Genomic DNA, 18314 nt, shown 5'->3' on the forward strand with positions numbered 1-18314 from the left:
GGCCTGCTGGGGGCGTGGGGGGAGGTGGCCAGGCAACCTGGGACTTATTTGTAAACTATGAATACTAATCCATATATTTTTACTTTTGATTATGCAAAAAAAGTAGATAGAAGAGTATAACGAACTCCTACGTACCTATCACCCAGCATCAATAATGAGTAACTCGGAGGCACCACTAATCCTTTTGTAAAATAGGAAATGCATGCACCTGGTGTAAAATTCAGTGAGAAGTAAGACCCTCTCCCCCTTAGCCCTCAATCCCAGGAGCAGCGGCTGTCACAGCCTCCAGCTGTAATGCTCATACATGAGCACATGTAAATGGGTGTCCTTTTAATTTATTAAAACGGGGCACTTTTATTTTATACTACAGGCCCGGTGCATGAATTCATGCACGGGTGGGGCCCCTAGGCCTGGCCAGCGATCAGGGCCGATGAGGTCTGGGCCAATCAGGACCTGCCGGCCGGGGGAAGGGACAGGGCGTGGGAGGTTGGCCGCCAACCCCGAGTAGGAAGCTGGTCCTCGGCGCCCCTGGGAAAGGGGCCACGTCTGCCACCATCCATCCTCAGTTTCCTATCTCAAAACTCATACAACTCAATAGAGAAAAAAACCACAGTCTGGTTTAAAAATGGGCTGAGGATTTGAATAGACATTTTCCTAAAGAAGACAGATGGCCAACAGGTACATGATAAGGTGCTCAACATCACTAATCATCAGAGAAATGCAAATCAAAACCACAGTGAGATATCACCTCACACCCATTAGAATGGCTATTATCAAAAAGACAAGACATTACCTGTTGGTGAAGATACTGTTTTGTGTGGAGGTTCCTCAAAAAATTAAAAACAGAACTACAATATGATCCAGGATTTTCATTTCTGGGTATTTATCCAAAGAAAACAAAGATGAATTTGAAAAGATATATGCACTCCTATGTTCATTGCAGCATTATTTACAATAGCCAAGACATGGAAACACCCTAACTCAGTGATGGCGAACCTTTTGAGCTTGGCGTGTCAGCATTTTGAAAAACCCTAACTTAACTCTGGTGCCGTGTCACATATAGAAATTTTTTGATATTTGCAACCATAGTAAAACAAAGATGTATATTTTTGGTATTTATTTTATATATTTAAATGCCATTTAACAAAAATCAACCAAAAAAATGAGTTCGAGTGTCACCTCTGACATGCGTGTCATAGATTCACCATCACTGCCCTAACTGTTCATTGATGAATGAATGGATAAAGAGAATGTAGTTTTGCCCAGCTGGCATGACTCAGTGGTTGAGTGTTGACCTCTGAACCAGGAGGTCATGGTTAGATTCCCGGTCAGGACACATGCCCGGGTTGTGGGCTCAATCCCCAGTGTGGGTGTGCAGAAGGCAGCCGATCAGTGATTCTCTCTCATCATTGAAATTCCTGTCTTTCTCTCTCTCTCCCTCTCCCTTCCTCTCTGAAATCAATAAAAATATATTTTAAAAAAGAAACTGTGGATATATATTTATATATATATATGATTCAACCATAAAAAAGAAGGAAATCTTGCCATTTTGAACAAAATAGATGGACCTTGAGGGCATTATGCTAAGTGAAATAAGTCAGACAAAGACAAATCCCATATGATCTCACTTATATATGGAATCTAGAAAGACAAACACAAAACAAACTCATAAATACAGACAATAGAAGGTTGGTTGCCAGAGGCTGGGGCTGGGGTAGGGGTTGGTTGTAGGAGGAGTGGGTGGAGAGACAAAAGGTATAAACTTTCCGTTAAAATAAGTGTTGTACAGCATGTAACGTGAGAATATGGACACGATGGTTAATATGACTGTATTGCATATTTGAAAGTTGCTAAGAGAGTACATCTTAAAAGTTCTCATCACAAGAAAAAAGTCTGTAACTATGTGTGGTGACAGATGTGAATTAGATTTTTGTGGTGATCATTTCACAATATATACAAATATCAAATCATTATGTTGTACACCTGAAACGAATATGTCTTTATGTCAATTATAACGCAATTAAAATTTCTTTTGTAGAGCTCAATCTCCAGGCCCCTCCTCTCCTAGGAGGCCAGTGGGCGGGGCTGAAAGTTCTAACTCTAATCACTGAGTCTTTCTGATGACCAGCAGCATCCTGAGGGTACCTAGGGGCCCAATCCTAAGTCACCTCGTTAGCATAAACTCAGGTGTGTTGGACAGGGGGTCTTTATTAACAACAAAAGACATCTGTAATACTTGGGAAATTTCAGGGTTTTTAGGAGCTCTGTGCCTGCAACTGGGGACAAAGACCAAACCTATTTCTAATTCTGCCACACCTTCCCGCTCTTGTGATGCCCTTGCTTTGTCCTAAAGGTGTTTCCTGCCAGGGTCCTGTGCAGGACAAGGCTGCCATTCGCAGCAATGGTGTGTGCTTTCTCCTTTGACTCATGAAGTATAAGTCCTTCCCATCCTGTGATGGGCCTGAGTAGGTCAGGGGTCATCTCAGGAGATGACAAGGTGATTAGTTAAAGGCCAGGTTCATGATCTGATTGGGAAGGGGGATGGTATTACAACAATTGGCGTCCATTAATTGGAGCCCACCCCTGGAGCTGAGAGGGCTCAGCTTCTCCGGAATCTCAGTGGGGGAGGAGGTGTGGCACCTGAACACCGTCCAGTTCTGTTACGTGGGGAGAAAAGGGTGAATGCCCCCAGCAGTGTCCTCTGTGAGAAGCAAACGCATAAAAAAGTTGCCACCCTTAACTACCTCCTGGACTTGACTCTCAAATCTTTACATTGCCTCTCCCAACCTCCTCTTAATACAAGTTTTACCTATGTTGGAGTCCACCTTTTATCTTTAGGTTCTGCAGGAGGGACCACAACCACCTTGGGAGACTATGTTCTCTTGTCCTCGGGCAGCTCACTGCTGATGCTCAATGGGAACTGCTCTGTAGATGAAGGCCTGAAACCCCATCGGCCACAATTCCTCCACACACACAGTCAGGGCTGCACAGGGCCAGAGGCTCCCCCATGGGAGTTCTTTGCCCTTAGGGCTCCTGCCCATATTTTATTGTTTTTATTCACCTATAAGTACATATAGAAAAATGCACATAATATATACTTGGCTTAATATATTTTCACAAACTTAACACACCCAGGGGGCAGCATCAAGGTCAATAGAGCGTGACCAGCACCCTAGAACCCTCTTTGTGTCCCTCTTAGCTATTCCCAAGGACTACCATGAACACTTCTTCTGACACCCTAGCTCTGCCTGTTTGTAACTTTATATAAATTGAATTATACTGTATGTACTCATTGGGGTCTCATTTCTCTTCTCAGCATTATGACTCATCCATACTATAGCATATAGTTGGAGTTTGTTCATTCTCATTTCTGCATAGTATTCTCCACCAATCTATTTTTTATTTTATCTATTGAGTTTTGAGAGAGAGAGAAAAGAAAGGAGAGAGAAAGAGAGAAACATCAATTTGCTGCCTCACTTATTTATGCATTCATTGGTTGGTTCTTGTATGTGCCCTGACCGCAGATCGAACCTGCAACCTTGGTGCATCAGGACATCACTCTTAACCAACTGAGTTACTCAGCCAGGGCCATCCACTGACCTATTTTTAAAACATAAAGAAGCTTAATGGATATTGAACAGTTCCCTATTAATTAATATTAGTCAGCAGGACAAGTAAATGTTTGTGCCAGATTTCTTTGCTTTTGCTTAGAATGATAGCAACTAACCAGTGTGTTAACCCTGGTTATTGCATAACCTGTGTGTATAGGAAAAACAAGGAAAATGAATGAATTCCTATACAGTGCATGCCATCTGTTTAGTAGAGAAATCTTTCAAAATGGGAATCATAAAGAAAACAAAAAAACAGAGGTGCTTCATGGTGGAAATATCAGGGTCCTTATTGATCAATTGATTGATTGATTGATTGACTCATCAATTATGCATCTGGTGTCATTCACGTGCCTGGATCTCTCCTTCCTCCTAACCAATAGGTTTGATCTCAGTGAGTAATGATGGAAAAACCTTAGCTATCTTTTCTAGCAATTTCTAAACTAAATGAATATAAAGAGTTTCTTTAAAGAATTTTTAAGCAACATTCTTTTTCTCATAAGCAAAAAAACCAAGAACTCTCTCTTTAACATCCCTCTCCCCCAACTAACCACTAGTGATCGATACCCCAGAATGCATTCTCCCAGACCTCTGCATGCAAATCCATATAGCTATACACATACATTTTAAATGATACTATTTTGTATCTAATCCTTTCATAGTTTTCATTTTTAAAAAATAAACTTTATTGTTTAGAGCAGTTTTAGGTTCATAGGAAAATCAAGAAGATAGTACAGTAAGTTCCCAAATACCCTCTGTCCTCACAGAACTCCCCAGTTAAGGACATCCCACTCCAGAGTGGCATATTTTGTACAACTGATGAACCTATATTGACACATCATAATGGCCCAAGTTCATAGTTTACATTAACGTTCAGTCTTGGTGTATATTCTATGGGTTTGGGATATGTTTCCACCATTATAGTATCCTGAAAATCCTATGTTCCTCTGCTCTGAAAATCCTATGTTCCTCCTATTCATCCCTTCCAACTCCTAACCCCTAGCAACCACTGATATTTTCACTATCTCCATGGTTTTACCTTTTCTAGAATGTCATATAGTTGGTATCATACAGTATGTGGCCTTTTTAAATTATCTTTCATTTAATAACAACTTTCATTTTTATTTTACAATATGTTGAGCATGTGTTTCCATTCAATAAATATTTTTCCAAAGCATTGTGAATTGCTGTCTAGTATTTCATTGTTATACTATATGTGAACTTCTCTCCTATTTTCAAGGTTTACATTGTTTTCTGTTTTTTGCTACTAAAAATAGTGTTGGAGAAGACAACCTGGTGGGTAAATCTTAACACATAACATAGTTATGTCCTTAGGATATTCCTTGATTGGGGATTGCTCCTGAAAGGTTTTGCTCATTTCAAGGTTTTTTATATATGTTGCCAAATTGCCCTCCAGAAAGGATAGACCAATTTATATTCTAATGAGTACGGCACTTAGGGTATTTCCCCCACACTCTTGCCAACACTGAATACGTATTTTTAATCTTTGCTAACTTAATAGAGAGAAAATGATATTTATTTGTTTTAATTTTTACTTGAGTAGTAAAGTTTTGCAATTTTCCATAAAGCATATTGGCTATTTGTCTTTCTTCTTTTGCAAATTGCTTTTTCATGTTCTTTTCCATTTTTTCTATTGGGATAAGTATCTTTAAAAAAGATACTTAAATACTGCTATGAAGGTCCTCTTTTAATGTCAAAAATTTTCATCAGTGTGGCCACCTGATGTCTGTTAGACTTTCAAAATCCTATGTAATAAAAGGCTAATATGCAAATTGACCGAACGGTGAAACTATGACACTCACTGACCACCAGGGGGCAGACGTTCAATGCAGGAGCTTCCCTTTGGTGGGAATTAAAAATTTGCATATTAGCCTTTTATTACATAGGATTTTGAAAGTCTAACAGACATCAGGTGGCCACACTGATGAAAATTTTTGACATTAAAAGAGGACCTTCATAGCAGTATTTAAGTATCTTTTTTAAAGATACTTATCCCAATAGAAAAAATGGAAAAGAACATGAAAAAGCAATTTGCCAAAGAAGAAAGACAAATAGCCAATATGCTTTATGGAAAATTGCAAAACTTTAATACTGTGCACTCCCACAGGGTGAGACCTGCTCAGCCAGAAGCTGGGCTCAGCGCTGGTGGTGGCGGGAGCCTCTACGGCAGGCGGACATCCCCCGAGGGGTCCCGGACTGTGAGAGGGTGCAGGCCGGGCTGAAGGACCCCCCACCCAGTGTACAAATGTAGTGCACTGGGCCTCTAGTAATAGATAAAATGAATGAGAATAAGAACTTTTATAAGTCTATATTATCTTAATATATGCCAGGCATTATGCTACATAAAACAGCACTATGAGATAGGTTCTTATAACAGTCCCATTGGACAGATGGGGAAACCAATTAACTGTGCAGGAGTGCTTAATTAATTTTCTCAAGGTTACATAGAGTGTGAGTGGCCATTCTGGTGTTGGTTGATTAACAAAACACATGGTAACCTAGAGTTTCTATGAATTCCATAACACTTAAAAAAACCATACTTTTATTGATTTCAGAGAGGAAGGGAAAAGGAGAGATAGAAACATCATGATGAGAGAGAATCACTGATTGGCTGCCTCCTGCACGTCCCACATTGGGGATCGAGCTCGAAACCCAAGCATGTGCCCTAATCAGGAATCAAACTGTGACCTCCTAGTTCATAGGTCAATGCTTAACCACTGAGCCACACCGGCCTGGTTCAATAACACTTTTTAATAAATTTATCTTTTGTTCATCACAAAAGTATCTATATATACTTGCAAATCTATCTTATATATAAATTCAAGTCATATAATTTTTTTCTCTCCACTCAACAACTCCTTGTAACAATCACATGCTCTCCCCCATTACTCCCATGATTTACTGTTAAGAACCATGTTGGACCTTATATCTTCCAGGAAGGGGAACTGAGGCTCAGGGCAAGGCAAGACCTTGCTCTGGGTCACCTCAAGAGTTTATGGAACAGCCAGCACTGACACCTCGGGCTCAGGACACACAGCCCAGGTCAGTGTGTGACTTGGCCAGCCCCCTAATCTATTGCTTTGTTATCAGAGGGCGCAAACAGAGGATGCTGGGGTGGTACCAGAACAGACCTGCCGGATTCTCATGTTGCCAGCCTCTAGGGAAACCAAGTGGGCACAGACTCCCAGTCCTCTGGCCACACTGGCTGCTGGGCATTCCAGGACCCTGGCACGCTGCCAAGGTGAAAACAGAGCTGCAGGCTCCTGAGCCACATTCTGCCCCCTCCTCTTGGTTTGCATCTCATTGCTGGGTTTGCAACATGCCTAATCTCTGCATGTCCAGACTCAGAGGAGCCAGCTGAGAGGGAGCATTGCCAGCAGCTTGGAGTCCTCCATGAGGCCCACCCACCACCCCTCCCCCAAGTCCCTCACTGGCCAAGCAGGGTCAGAGCAGCCTGCAGAAATGGTTTCTGGAGCTTCACCTGCTCAGGCCTTACAGTGCCTGCTGAGATAGACTCCATGAAGGACATAAGTCCATATTCTCTCTCTTCCTAAGTGGAAGGTCATTTGATCCTCCCACATCCCATTTCTCCCTCCCTGCCCCCATGGCCTTCCTTACAGACACAGAAAGGAGTTCTAATGCGCATTGGTCATGCAAGTGAGGCTTGCTCCTGGTTCTCTAGGCAACTGGACTCCTCTAAGAATGGAGAGAACTTAATTGTTCAGGCAGTCAGTCAATAGGTGTCAAATGATTACTATGCAACCCATCACGTTTCCCTTTTTGCTTTAGCTGCTAGGAGGCTCAGAGCTGACTGACAAGCTAGGTCAGTATCTTAAAACAGATTCTTGGTACAATTGGCATCACTCTTTCTCCAGGAGGCCTCTGGTTATTCAACTGTTGTGTATGTATTTATGTTATAAATCATCACAATTCTTTTATGTGATGAAGGTGGGCTGTAAATGAGAAATAAGACATGAAAGGAAGTGGCCTGTAGACCTCTCTACTTTGAGATACAAATGAATGCTTTCCTCAGAAGGGGATGGTTTTCCCGGGACCATGCAAGACTTAGAAAAATGTCTGTGTGCCTTGTTTCTTCTCTCTGTCTTTCTTTCCCTTCCCACCTACTTTTTTTCTCTCCACTTTCCTCTTTCCTCCTTCTTCCCCTCCATCTTTTATTCTCTCGCTATCACCTACTTTTCTGTCTTTTCCCTTCTTTCCTTTATAGTCTCTCTTCCCTCCATCCCTTGTCTCCTCTCTCCTCTTCCTGCTCACCCCTTGCCTCTGGGCAGCCGGATTAATGTTAATATTCCATACAAACCCAGAGCGCTTGGCTCTTTCCAAGGCCTTGCCCTCGCCTTTATCTCATTTATTCCTCGTGGCGATAACCTCGCAATTATGATCATTTCCATTTTACCAGGAAGACACCAAGGCCTAGAGAGTGTAAGTGATGTGCCCATGGTCACAGAGCTTACACTTTACAACTTATTATCAAAATCAGGCTCCAGGCCTCCTGAGTCTCATTCCATCACACTCTCCACTGCACCTCACTGCCTCTCAATGCCAGCATCACCCACATGGCCTGGCAGAGAAGATTCAAAGCATGACCTTGAGAGTGGGTGCTTCCTTCAAGTTTATGCCCTAGCACTTGGCTTGTCTTTGGCTAGTTCTGCCCTGGTGCCAGGCACTTCAGTGGTGGGCAGAGGGCCTGCACCCTGCCCTTGGGGCACTTATAATCTCTTATGAGAAACAGATACTAATCAAATAATCAGGCTAATGAAAGACCATTCCAAGCGTGACAAGTGCCATGAGGAAAGGGAGATGGGGCTGGAGAGGGTATTACGGGGTGGGGGGTGGGGGGCAGTGAGAGCTGAAGGATGGGGTAGGAGTTTCCAGGCGTGTGCAGGTGGAGGACACAGCAAGTTCACGGACTCCATGGCAGGGTGGAGCATGGCACACAGGTGGGGCTGGTGGAGGGCAGCAGGGCCAAAGCTGGGGAGCCCAATGCAAAATGGTCCCAAGCAGTCTGTTTCTAATATAGTGCCAGAGTGTGCAAATGATCGGCTTTTATAAAAGAGCAAATCCAATCCAGGGGAGAGAATTCAGAGTCACACCCCCCCCCCAGCCCCGCTCCCCTTTATGCTGTCCCTCATGCCCACCTTCCTGATCAGCTTTCTTCAGTGGAATTGCACAGCTCCCTTCAAACTCATCTCGGTCTAATACAGAAATGTCTGTGACAGAATCTAATATTTGCCATTTTCCAGATGAAGAAATCAGAGCACAGAGGTTAGATAACCTGCTGTCTTAGCTCAGCTGCCATAACAAACGCCACAGGCTGGGTGGCTTAAACATGACATTTAGTTCTCACAGTTCGGCAGGCTGGGAAGTCCAAGAGAAAGGTGCTGACTAATTCGGTGAACCCTCTTTCTCCTGGTTTGCCGACCTTTACCTTTCCACTGTCCTCACTTGCTGGAGAGAGCAAGCTCTGGTGTCTCCTCCTCTTATAAGGGCACCAGCCCTATTGGACTAGGGCCCCACGCTTATGACCAGAATCCCTTCCAGGCAGACCCTGCCTCTAAATACAGGCACATTGGGCCTTTGGGCATCAACATGTAAATTGGGAGGAGGGACATCCGGTCCATAACACCTGCCCAGGGGCACACAGCTAACCAGTGGGATTTGAACACAGGCTCTTAACTACCAGACCAATCGCCTCAGGATGCTTGTGTGTGAATGTTGCCATCAGAGAGAGAATGCCCCCCTGGGCAGGTGTTCAGTGACCCCTTCCAAATCCACTGGGTCTTGTTCCCACCTGGCAGCTGGACATGTGGGTTGCGGCCTGAACCCACCCCAGGTGATCCGGGTCATCCCGCGGAGGGTATGGCGTGGAGGAAAACCAAGCCTGAAACGTCACGCTTGAGTTTGGGGGTTCTGTTTCCAATTTACTCCGAGGGGGGCCCAGGCTCCAGTCCAGACTTCACCAGCAGTGGACTGTTTGCCCGTGGGCAAGTCACTTGACACCTGCCTGCCCCTAGGTTCCTGCCTCAGACCGGTGGCTGGGGTTCATCCGTGGGCAATGAGGTCGGCCTAGCGCCAAGCGCGGAGCCACTGGGCTGGCGGGAGGCAGGCGAGCTTGCAGACGCCGGGTCCCCACCCTGGGCCGCGCAGGTGGGGAAGGGGGCGTGCGTGCGGGGCGCGGCCCGCGAGTTGGGTGGCAGTGGCCGCTGCGGGGGCGCAGGAGGACGCTCTGCAGTCAGTCCGGGTCAGCGGCGGGGGCCGGGAGGGCGCGCGCATTTCGCAGACCTGCTCCACCACCCGCAGGCCACGGGGCCCAGCCTCCCCCGCGCTATCACCCGCACCAGGCGCCCGCCCCCCGCCCCCCCCTCCCGCCCGCTTGGGGGCCGAGCCCTCGGGAGGGGCTGGAATTCCTCCCGGCAGCCCCCCCCACCCCGCCCCTCCTGGGCGCTCGCTTCCTCCCGCTCCCCGCGCGCCCCCCTCCCGGCCGCCAGCCAACTGCGTGCCCCCGGGGCCGGCAAGAAGCCACATGCCCCCGCAAGGAATGCCGGGCCTGGCGGGCGGGGGGCGGGCGTTGGGCTGGGCCGGGCCGGGGAGGCAGGGAGCGCCCCACCGCGAAGGTTGGTGAGAGTGAAGGGGCCAGCCCGCGCCCTCCTCGGCCCCCCGCGCCGCCCCTGCGTCCGGCCCGTGCGCGGCCCGGCCTGATCGCGACCCATCACACTTTCCCCGCCGACACGCGGACGGGACGACCCGCGGGCTCTGGGGCAGCAGCGGGGCAGGTCGGCCCAGCTGGGGCGGCCCCCGCCCCCTCCGCGCGCCCCCGTCCTCGCCGGCTCCGAGGAGGGGGCAGGCCGTCCTGTTTCCCCACACCCCTCTCTGCCGCCGCTGGCTTTGGGGCCCCGGTGGGGAGCAGGGGGCTGATTAGCCGAGGAGCAGGGGTGTGGCCAGCGGGGCCCTGAGTAGTGAGTCACACACGGTGCTCGCCCAGTCCCGGGGCCAGCGCGGTCCCAGCCCGAGCTGCGCGCTGCGCTGACCCGAAGAGTGTCCCTGGCTTGGCATGAGGACCCTGGGGTGCCGAGGGAGGGGCTGAAGCCCGGCGCTGTGGTGGAAGAGGGCGGTAAGCGGCAACTGGGGAGGCTCCCCTAGAGAGAGCAGGGTGGAGCTTGGAGTCAGGGCCAGCCCACACCACGGGGACCCCCCACGCCCCACCGGTACCTGCTCAGAGCTGGCGAAGCGGGCCTGGCTGCATTCCCTGCCAGCCCCAGGGCTAGGGGCTTGTCTGGAGGCACTGAGGGCCCATTTCGTCAGCCTACTCCCATTGGTCCCCTCTGGACTTGATTTGATCCCTCCTCGGCTCCCCACTGCAGAGTTTCGTACAGAGGCTCCTGCCCGTTCGTCATACCCTTTGCCCTTTGATTTTGGGGTCCAGGCTGTGCTGTGCAGCCCTGTTTCCTGGCCTGAGCTGCCCCTGGCCCCTGACCCCATGGGGCTGGTGGCTCCAGTCGTCCCCAGGACCAGCCCGGGATAGAAATGGCATTTCCTCTTGGCCAGGCTACAGCTGTTTTTGTTGTCTGTGTTCTCAAGAGCTTCCTCTGGGGATGGCAGGGAGGGTAACCAGATTCCATGGGACCCCCGATTGCCCTCTCCACCACTCACCCCTCTTCCCCTGTCTCTTTGATCCTTTTCCTGTGCTGGTCCCGCCTTCCCATCCCCAGAACAGAATGACTGAGAACATGAAGGAGTGTTTGGCGCAGACCAAGGCAGCTGTGGGGGACATGGTGACCGTGGTGAAGACAGAAGTCTGCTCCCCTCTCCGTGACCAGGAGTATGGCCAGCCCTGGTGAGGCCCCGTGTGGGGACAGGAGAGGGGGAAGGGGGTCCCTGGCTGGGTTGGTCGGGTTGGTGGGAGGCCCTGTGGAGAGTTCCCATTCCCTGCCCGCGTTCCTTATGCTGCTCCGGGCAGCTCTTGGGACCAGAGAGAAAACCAAGCAGTGGCCCAGCAGGCCTATTAGCAGGACACCTCCCTCTCCACCTGTCTACTGACCTGATAGGCTGGCTGGGGCTCCTCCCCCTGCCCAGTAGTACCTGTGGCCTCCTGGCCAGGTCCTCAGCTTCTCTGCCCGTCGCCCTCTCCGATGGCTTCTTTGCTTTCTTTAATGGCCTCTGTCCTGGACAGTTCTAGGAGACCAGACCCCTCGGCCATGGAAGTGGAACCCAAGAAACTGAAGGGGAAGCGTGACCTCATCATGCCCAAAAGTTTCCAGCAAGTGGACTTCTGGTGTAAGTGGAGCTTGGGGCTATTTCCTGGGCTACTCCTCCCTTCACCCCCAACCCCCAACCCCTTCTCGCTTAGGGAATTTGCAGGGCTAATACTAATGATAGGCCCTCATCTATTATGTACCAGACGCAGGTTCATGCCTCAGTGAATCCCCCCCATTAGCCATTGAGGTGGTTGTTATTGGTCCCATTTTCCAGGTCAGGAGACTGAGACTTGGTGAAGATTAAGAACCCTGCCGAAACCAGTTTGGCTCAGTGGATAGAGCGTCGGCCTGCGGACTGAAAGGTCCCAGGTTCGATTCCAGTCAAGGGCATGTACCTGGGTTGCGGGCACATCCCCGGTGGGGGGTGTGCAGGAGGCAGCTGATTGATGTTTCTCTCTCATCGATGTTTCTAACTCTCTGTCTCTCTCCCTTCTTCTCTGTAAAAAATCAATAAAATATATTTAAAAAAAAAAAAAAGATTAAGAACCCTGCCTCAGGTCCCGCAGCCCACAGATGCACAGTTGCATTCAAACCCAGACCTATCTGATTCCAGAGCATACTCTTTCTTCTACTTTTTCAAACTTGAAACAAAGGCAGTTACTGGCTTCCTCGTTGGCAGGCATGTCCTTGAGCCCCCAGGGAAGATATTGGGTTATTGCTACTGAAGACTCAGGAGCCCGTAGCTGGCTGGGGTGGAGCCAGGGCTGGGCTCGGGGGTGCCAGGCAGTGCTTTCCACTGCCCTTGCTGGTCTCAGGGTGGGCTTCCCACCAGCCCTTCAGCCTCCTCCATGGAGGTCCTACCTCTCCCAACAACTGAGTTCCTCCTCTTTCCCTCCCTCCAGTCTGCGAGTCCTGTCAGGAGTACTTTGTGGATGAATGCCCGAAACATGGTCCCCCTGTGTTTGTGTCCGACACGCCGGTGCCTGTGGGCCTCCCAGACCGGGCCGCCCTCACCATCCCACAGGGCATGGAGGTGGTCAAGGACGCCAATGGGGAGAATGACGTGCGATGCATAAATGAAGTTATCCCCAAAGGCCACATCTTCGGCCCTTATGAGGGACAGATCTCCACCCAGGACAAATCAGCTGGCTTCTTCTCTTGGCTGGTGAGTGTTCCCTGGGCAGTGCCAAGTGAGAGGGTGCCAACGAGCATGGAAGGGAACCAGCAGGGGGAGCCATCTGCTGGCCCGGCCTGGCTCAAGAGCTTTTTGCCACCTTCCCGGACTGGTGGGTGATGAATCTTGCAGTCCCCTCATGCTAGCTAAGGGGCTGCGACCCTTGGTGGCTGAGGGCCAGGCTGAGGAGCTCACCTGGCAGTAGTCAGCAGAATCCGTGGTGGAGCGATTTCCCTGTGAATCCTCCTTGTGGGTGTCTGGTGGGCCCTTCAGTGGCATTTACGGAAGGTTTGTGCACGCCTTTCTCTGGAGCTGGTGACTTGGAGCTGGGGACTGTGGGGATGCAAAGCATGACATTCGGCTAAAAAAGCAGTAATGTTAGGTGCTGGGCTGGTTGCTGGAGGTAAAGCCTTCAATAAGACAGACAGGGTCCCTGCCTCCAGGGAGTAGGGAGAGCAGGCGTTGAACAAGTACGTGCACATGCGGTCATTGCTATTGAAGGGGGCAGCAGGAGGCGGCAGTGTTCACAGTGTTCGGGGATTTGGGGTCTGGAGCCCAAGTTCATTATGTCACCCAGCTTTGCTGTTTACTATCTACTCGACCGTGGACAAGTCATGTAACCTCTCTGCGCCTGTTCTGTAACAGGATAATCATAGTTGATGGTGAAGATTAAATAAGTCAAAACTGTAAAGTTCTTAGAGTTTTGCCCTTAGTAAGTACTCAGAGAATATCAGCTATTATTATTATTGTGCGCCTACACGAGGGGTTTGGGCAAGACTTTCTTTAGCCTGAGATTGGAAGAGTAGATAGCAGTAATAGAAGGGGGATGGAAAAATGCTCCCTGGAGACAGAACAGCTGAGAGACGAATTCCGTGAAGTCCTGTGCGGCAACAGCAATGAGCCCGGGAGGCAGCGCGGCAAGGAAAGGGAGCCCAGGCCAGAATAGCTCAGTGTGTAGAGTATGAACCTATGCCCTGCAGGGTCACAGGTTCAATTCCCAGTCAAGGACACATACCTTGGTTGCAGGTTCAGTCCTCGCCCCCGGGCCTGTGGGGTATGTGTGGTATGGGAGGCAGCCAGTTGATGTGTTTCTCTCGCAGCGATGTTTCTCTCTTTCTCTCCCTTTCCACTCTCACTAAAAATCCTTACTGGAAAAAATATCCTTACTCCTTGGGTGAGGATTAAAAAAAAAAATAAGAAAGAGAAAGAGAGGCAGGGGCCAGATCCTGCTGCATCTCATAAGCCAGGGTCGGTGCATCGTCCCTCCTGTAGGCCGGGGAAGCCACTGACGCATTTCAAGCAGAGGTGTGACTCCAAGAATTGGGGTTCTAAGTGGGAAGCTGGGGTGGGGGTTCAGGTAAGGAAAGATGGGGGTTTAAATGCAGGTGCTAGAGGTGGGCATATTTGAGAGAGACTTAGGAGGGAGAATGTCCAAGATTTAGTGGCAGATGGCATGTGGAGGTGAGGAAGGAGAGTTTTCAAAGATATGAAGAGGAAGAATTATCCGAGACAACTCTTAGGAGTCAAGCTTGAACAGAGATGGGGGATGTGGGACAGTAGGGAAAGGCAGGCTAGGGAGTAGGAAGGTCATTCATTATGCATGAATGATCTCCTTTGTGCCCGGTGATGGGCTCGCCCTGGGGTACAATGGTGGGCCTGATCAGACTTGGTTCCTGCCCTCATAGAGTTTACTGTAGCAAAGAGGGAATTGGGTGAAAGAATAAAACAAGTAAATAGAAAATTAGGACTCTGAAAGGTAAAGGAGAGAGTGGCTAAGAGAAAAGTGAACAACCACAAAAATTTATGTGGCCAGAGGTCAGGGAAGGCTTCCTAATAGTTGACTGCGATGGTAAGAAGAGAATACCCACCAGGTGAAGATGGATGAGGGGCCTCCAGAAACAGCATATGCAAAGCCCTGAGGTAAGAGAGAGCCCCGCATTTTTGAGCAACAGGAAGAAGGCCAGTGTGCCTGGCATGCAGCCAACACAGGGGCCTAGAGGAGATGATGAAGGCTTGGCCATTATAGAGCCCAGTGGTCCAAATTGGGACTTTTGTTCTTTAGTTTAAGGACAATCAAGAAAGTTTATTTGTTTTGAAAGGGTGACTTTGGCCACAGCATGGAGAACTGATGTGGGTGGTGAGGGCATTGGTCAAGAATGGATGCCCACACCCTGTTTAGAGTGCTGTGGTGATTCTCTGAGTCAACCATATCAGAGGCTTGGGCTCGGGTGGGAGCAGAGACATGGGGACCCGTGAAGTGGTTTGTGAACTGTTTTAAAGATGAAAGAGATTTGACTTGGAAATAAACTAATTGCCCTGAGTAAGGGAGAGGGCAGCGTCCAGAACAACCCCTGCAGTGTCCTCTCCCCACAGCTCACCGGTGGCGCCTTTCTCTGAGGAATGTGAATTGCCAGAGGGGTACTGGGATGAGGGAAAGATCTTGGTTTTGGACTTGCTGAGTTGGAGTGACATCAAGATATCCTAGTGACGATGTCACGTAGGCATTTTGACATGGGGGTTGAGAGCTTGGAAAGGAGGTATGGAAGTGTCCCTTCTGAAGTCACCTGTGCAGAAATGGTCAGAGAGGTCAGGGTGTGGAGGGCACCTCCAGGGAGAACAGGCTGAGTGAGACAGAGAGGGCTTATGACTTAGCTTTGAGGAACGTCGGCAGTTAGTGGTTCAGAAGGGTTGCTTAATCCTGGAAGGGAGACAGAGAAAGAGCAGCCTGCGGGGTAGGAGCCCAGAATGGCTAAGAGTGTCAGATTCTGCTGAGAAGCCAAGCAAGCGAAGGACTTAATAGTGTCCATGGGATTTAGTGCCAGGGAAGTCATTGGTGACTTTAGCAAGAGCTGTTACTATAAGATAATGGTCCTCAATCTGGAGTAATTTGCTCCCCTCTCCCCCGACTCCTGGGATATTTGGCAATGTCTGGAGACATTTTTGGCCATTCCAACTCAGGATGGGGCTACGCCATAGGCATCTAGAAGGTAGAGGCCAGGATGCTGCTCAGTGTTTCATAGTGCACAGGCTCGCCTCCCACAACAAAAAATGATCTGGTCTCAAATGCCAATAGCACTGCATGAAGAGTGATGAGATGGAAACCTTATTAGAATGGAGGTGAGCAGTAGAGTCACGTCTCAGACGATTGATTAGAGATAAGAAGCAAGGAGAGAGACAGGGCATAGGAAGGGTGACAGCTGGAGGGAGACATGGGGTCGAAGGAGTTTGTTCATGACAGACTTGAACATTCTTAAGGAACCCAATGAAGGATTCTTAGAGTAGAGATAAGGCATGATGGATAAGCTTTTATATTGCCTGAGAATGTTCACATGGAGACACTGGATATGGGAAGGAGGTGGGTCAGCATTTTTTTTTCTGTCATGGGAGGAATATCCTAGAGCAGCGGTTCTCAACCTGTGGGTCGCAACCCCTCTGGGGGTCAAACGACCCTTTCACAGGGGTCGCCTAAGACCATCAGAAAACACATATATAATTACATATCGTTTTTGTGATTAATCACTATGCTTTAATTATGTTCAATTTGTAACAATGAAAATACATCCTGCGTATCAGATATTTACATTACGATTCATAACAGTAACAAAATTACAGTTATGAAGTAGCAACGAAAATAATTTTATGGTTGGGGGTCACCACAACCTGAGGAACTGTATTAAAGGGTCGCGGCATTAGGAAGATTGAGAACCATTGTCCTAGAGGCTTGGAGCAGATGGAGGGGAGTAAGGATAGTTGGCCAGATAATGGCCCCCCAAGGATGCCCGTGTCCTGATCCCCAGAACCTGTGACTGTTATCTTACATAGCAGAAGGGACTTGGCAGATGTGATTTAATTAAGGATCTTGAGATGGAGAAATTGTCTCGGATTACCTGGTGGCCCAATGTAATTACATGCATATTTGTAAGGGGAGTCAGGAGAGTCAGGGTCAGAGACCAAAGATGGGAAGATGCTCTCCTGCTGACCTTGAAGATACAGGAAGGAGCCAGGAGCCAAGGAGGGCAGGCAGCCTTTAAAAGCCGGGAAGTTCAAGGAAACACATTCTTTCTTGGAGCCTCCAGAAAGCACGCAGTCCTGCTCATATCTTGATTTTAGGACGTAGGATCTCCAGAACGGTGAGTTAAGGAATGTGTGTTGTTTGAAGCCACTGTGTTTGTAGTGGGTTGTCACAGCAGCGATAGGAAACTAAGCCAGTGGGCCATCTGCTGAGACGTGCGGAGAGGTAGAGAGTGGTGGTCTGACACTGAGGAGAATGGAGAAGGCGAGCTCAGGTTGGGAGGAGTTCAGTGGGAGGTGCCCAGCAGATGCCCAGGTGGAGCTGCCCAGAGGCTCACTGGTGTGTGTGGGCCTGCAGCCCAGGGGATATAGGGGAAACTAAGCAAATAAATGTATGCATTTATGCAACGGGAGCCCTGGGACAGGGTGGCCATGGGGTCAGTGCTGTGGAGGGTGAGAAGCTTGAGGCCTGAGAGCGCATGTGGCTCAGGCAGCACACAGGTCCCGGTGTCCTTGGCAGGGGCAGTTCACAGCAAAAGCCACATTGCTATGGACTGAGAGGTGAATGAGTGCGAGGTGGGAGAGGGGCCCAGCGAGAATGGCTGACTTATTTTATAAGTCTGGCTGCTCACTGAGCAATTATTAAATGCCAAGTGCGTACTACATTCCTCCTCACAACAGTCTCACAGTGGGAGGTTGCTGCCCTCTTGTTCAAATGGGGGCACCCAGGACTGAAGAGGTTAATTGGCCCCAACTCTCATAGCTGGTACATGGTAGACTTGGGCTCTTTCAAAGATAGCCCCTGTCCATGACGCCATGGGGCCTTAAGGAATTCCTTCATGGGAAGACATGGCAGGAGGTAGATCTGCGAGTGTGGTTATGTGGCCAACCTCACAGACACAGAGCCACTCCCAAGCACTGGGCCCTGAGCGGGGAGCTCTGGGGCTAACAGAAATGCATGAGGTTTGCTCCGTGTTCTTCCAGAACCTGTGGTCCAGCTAGGGGGAGCAGGGGCCGAGATGGATGAGGAAGGGGGCAGCTTATTCCCAACCAAGTAATATGCAGGCAGAGTGTTGCTAGTGATTGTAGTGCTTGGAGGGGGGAATTGGTTTTGGCAGGGCAGATTGGAGATGGGTCTTAAAGGATGGGTAGAAGTTCAACAGAGGAGGCTGTGGGCTTCTCAGCCTGCAGGAAAATCTTGGGGGAGAAAATCTAGGGCCATGCCCAGGGCAGTGTTGCTAGGATCCCCTCCTCCCTCACCACAGTCAGAGTCTGCACCTGGGGACA

The 18314-nt window shown here is 49.2% G+C and overlaps 1 protein-coding gene across 3 annotated transcripts in view; it reads left to right on the forward strand.

Annotated features, from left to right (window-relative positions):
* Positions 1-18314, forward strand: part of PRDM11 (PR/SET domain 11) — an 84810-nt gene that overhangs the window by 22331 nt on the left and 44165 nt on the right. For all 3 annotated transcript variants that reach the window (XM_070427844.1, XM_070427845.1, XM_070427846.1), the window contains exons 2-4: positions 11357-11481; positions 11818-11921; positions 12745-13007. In XM_070427844.1, coding sequence (XP_070283945.1) covers positions 11363-11481; positions 11818-11921; positions 12745-13007 — 486 coding nt within the window. In that variant the 5' untranslated portion in view covers positions 11357-11362. The remainder of the gene's footprint in view (positions 1-11356; positions 11482-11817; positions 11922-12744; positions 13008-18314) is intronic.

Source organism: Myotis yumanensis, unplaced genomic scaffold (assembly GCF_028538775.1).
Source record: "Myotis yumanensis isolate MYYU_CA2020_CCGP unplaced genomic scaffold, mMyoYum1.0.hap1 SCAF_10, whole genome shotgun sequence".
NCBI lineage: Eukaryota > Metazoa > Chordata > Mammalia > Chiroptera > Vespertilionidae > Myotis > Myotis yumanensis.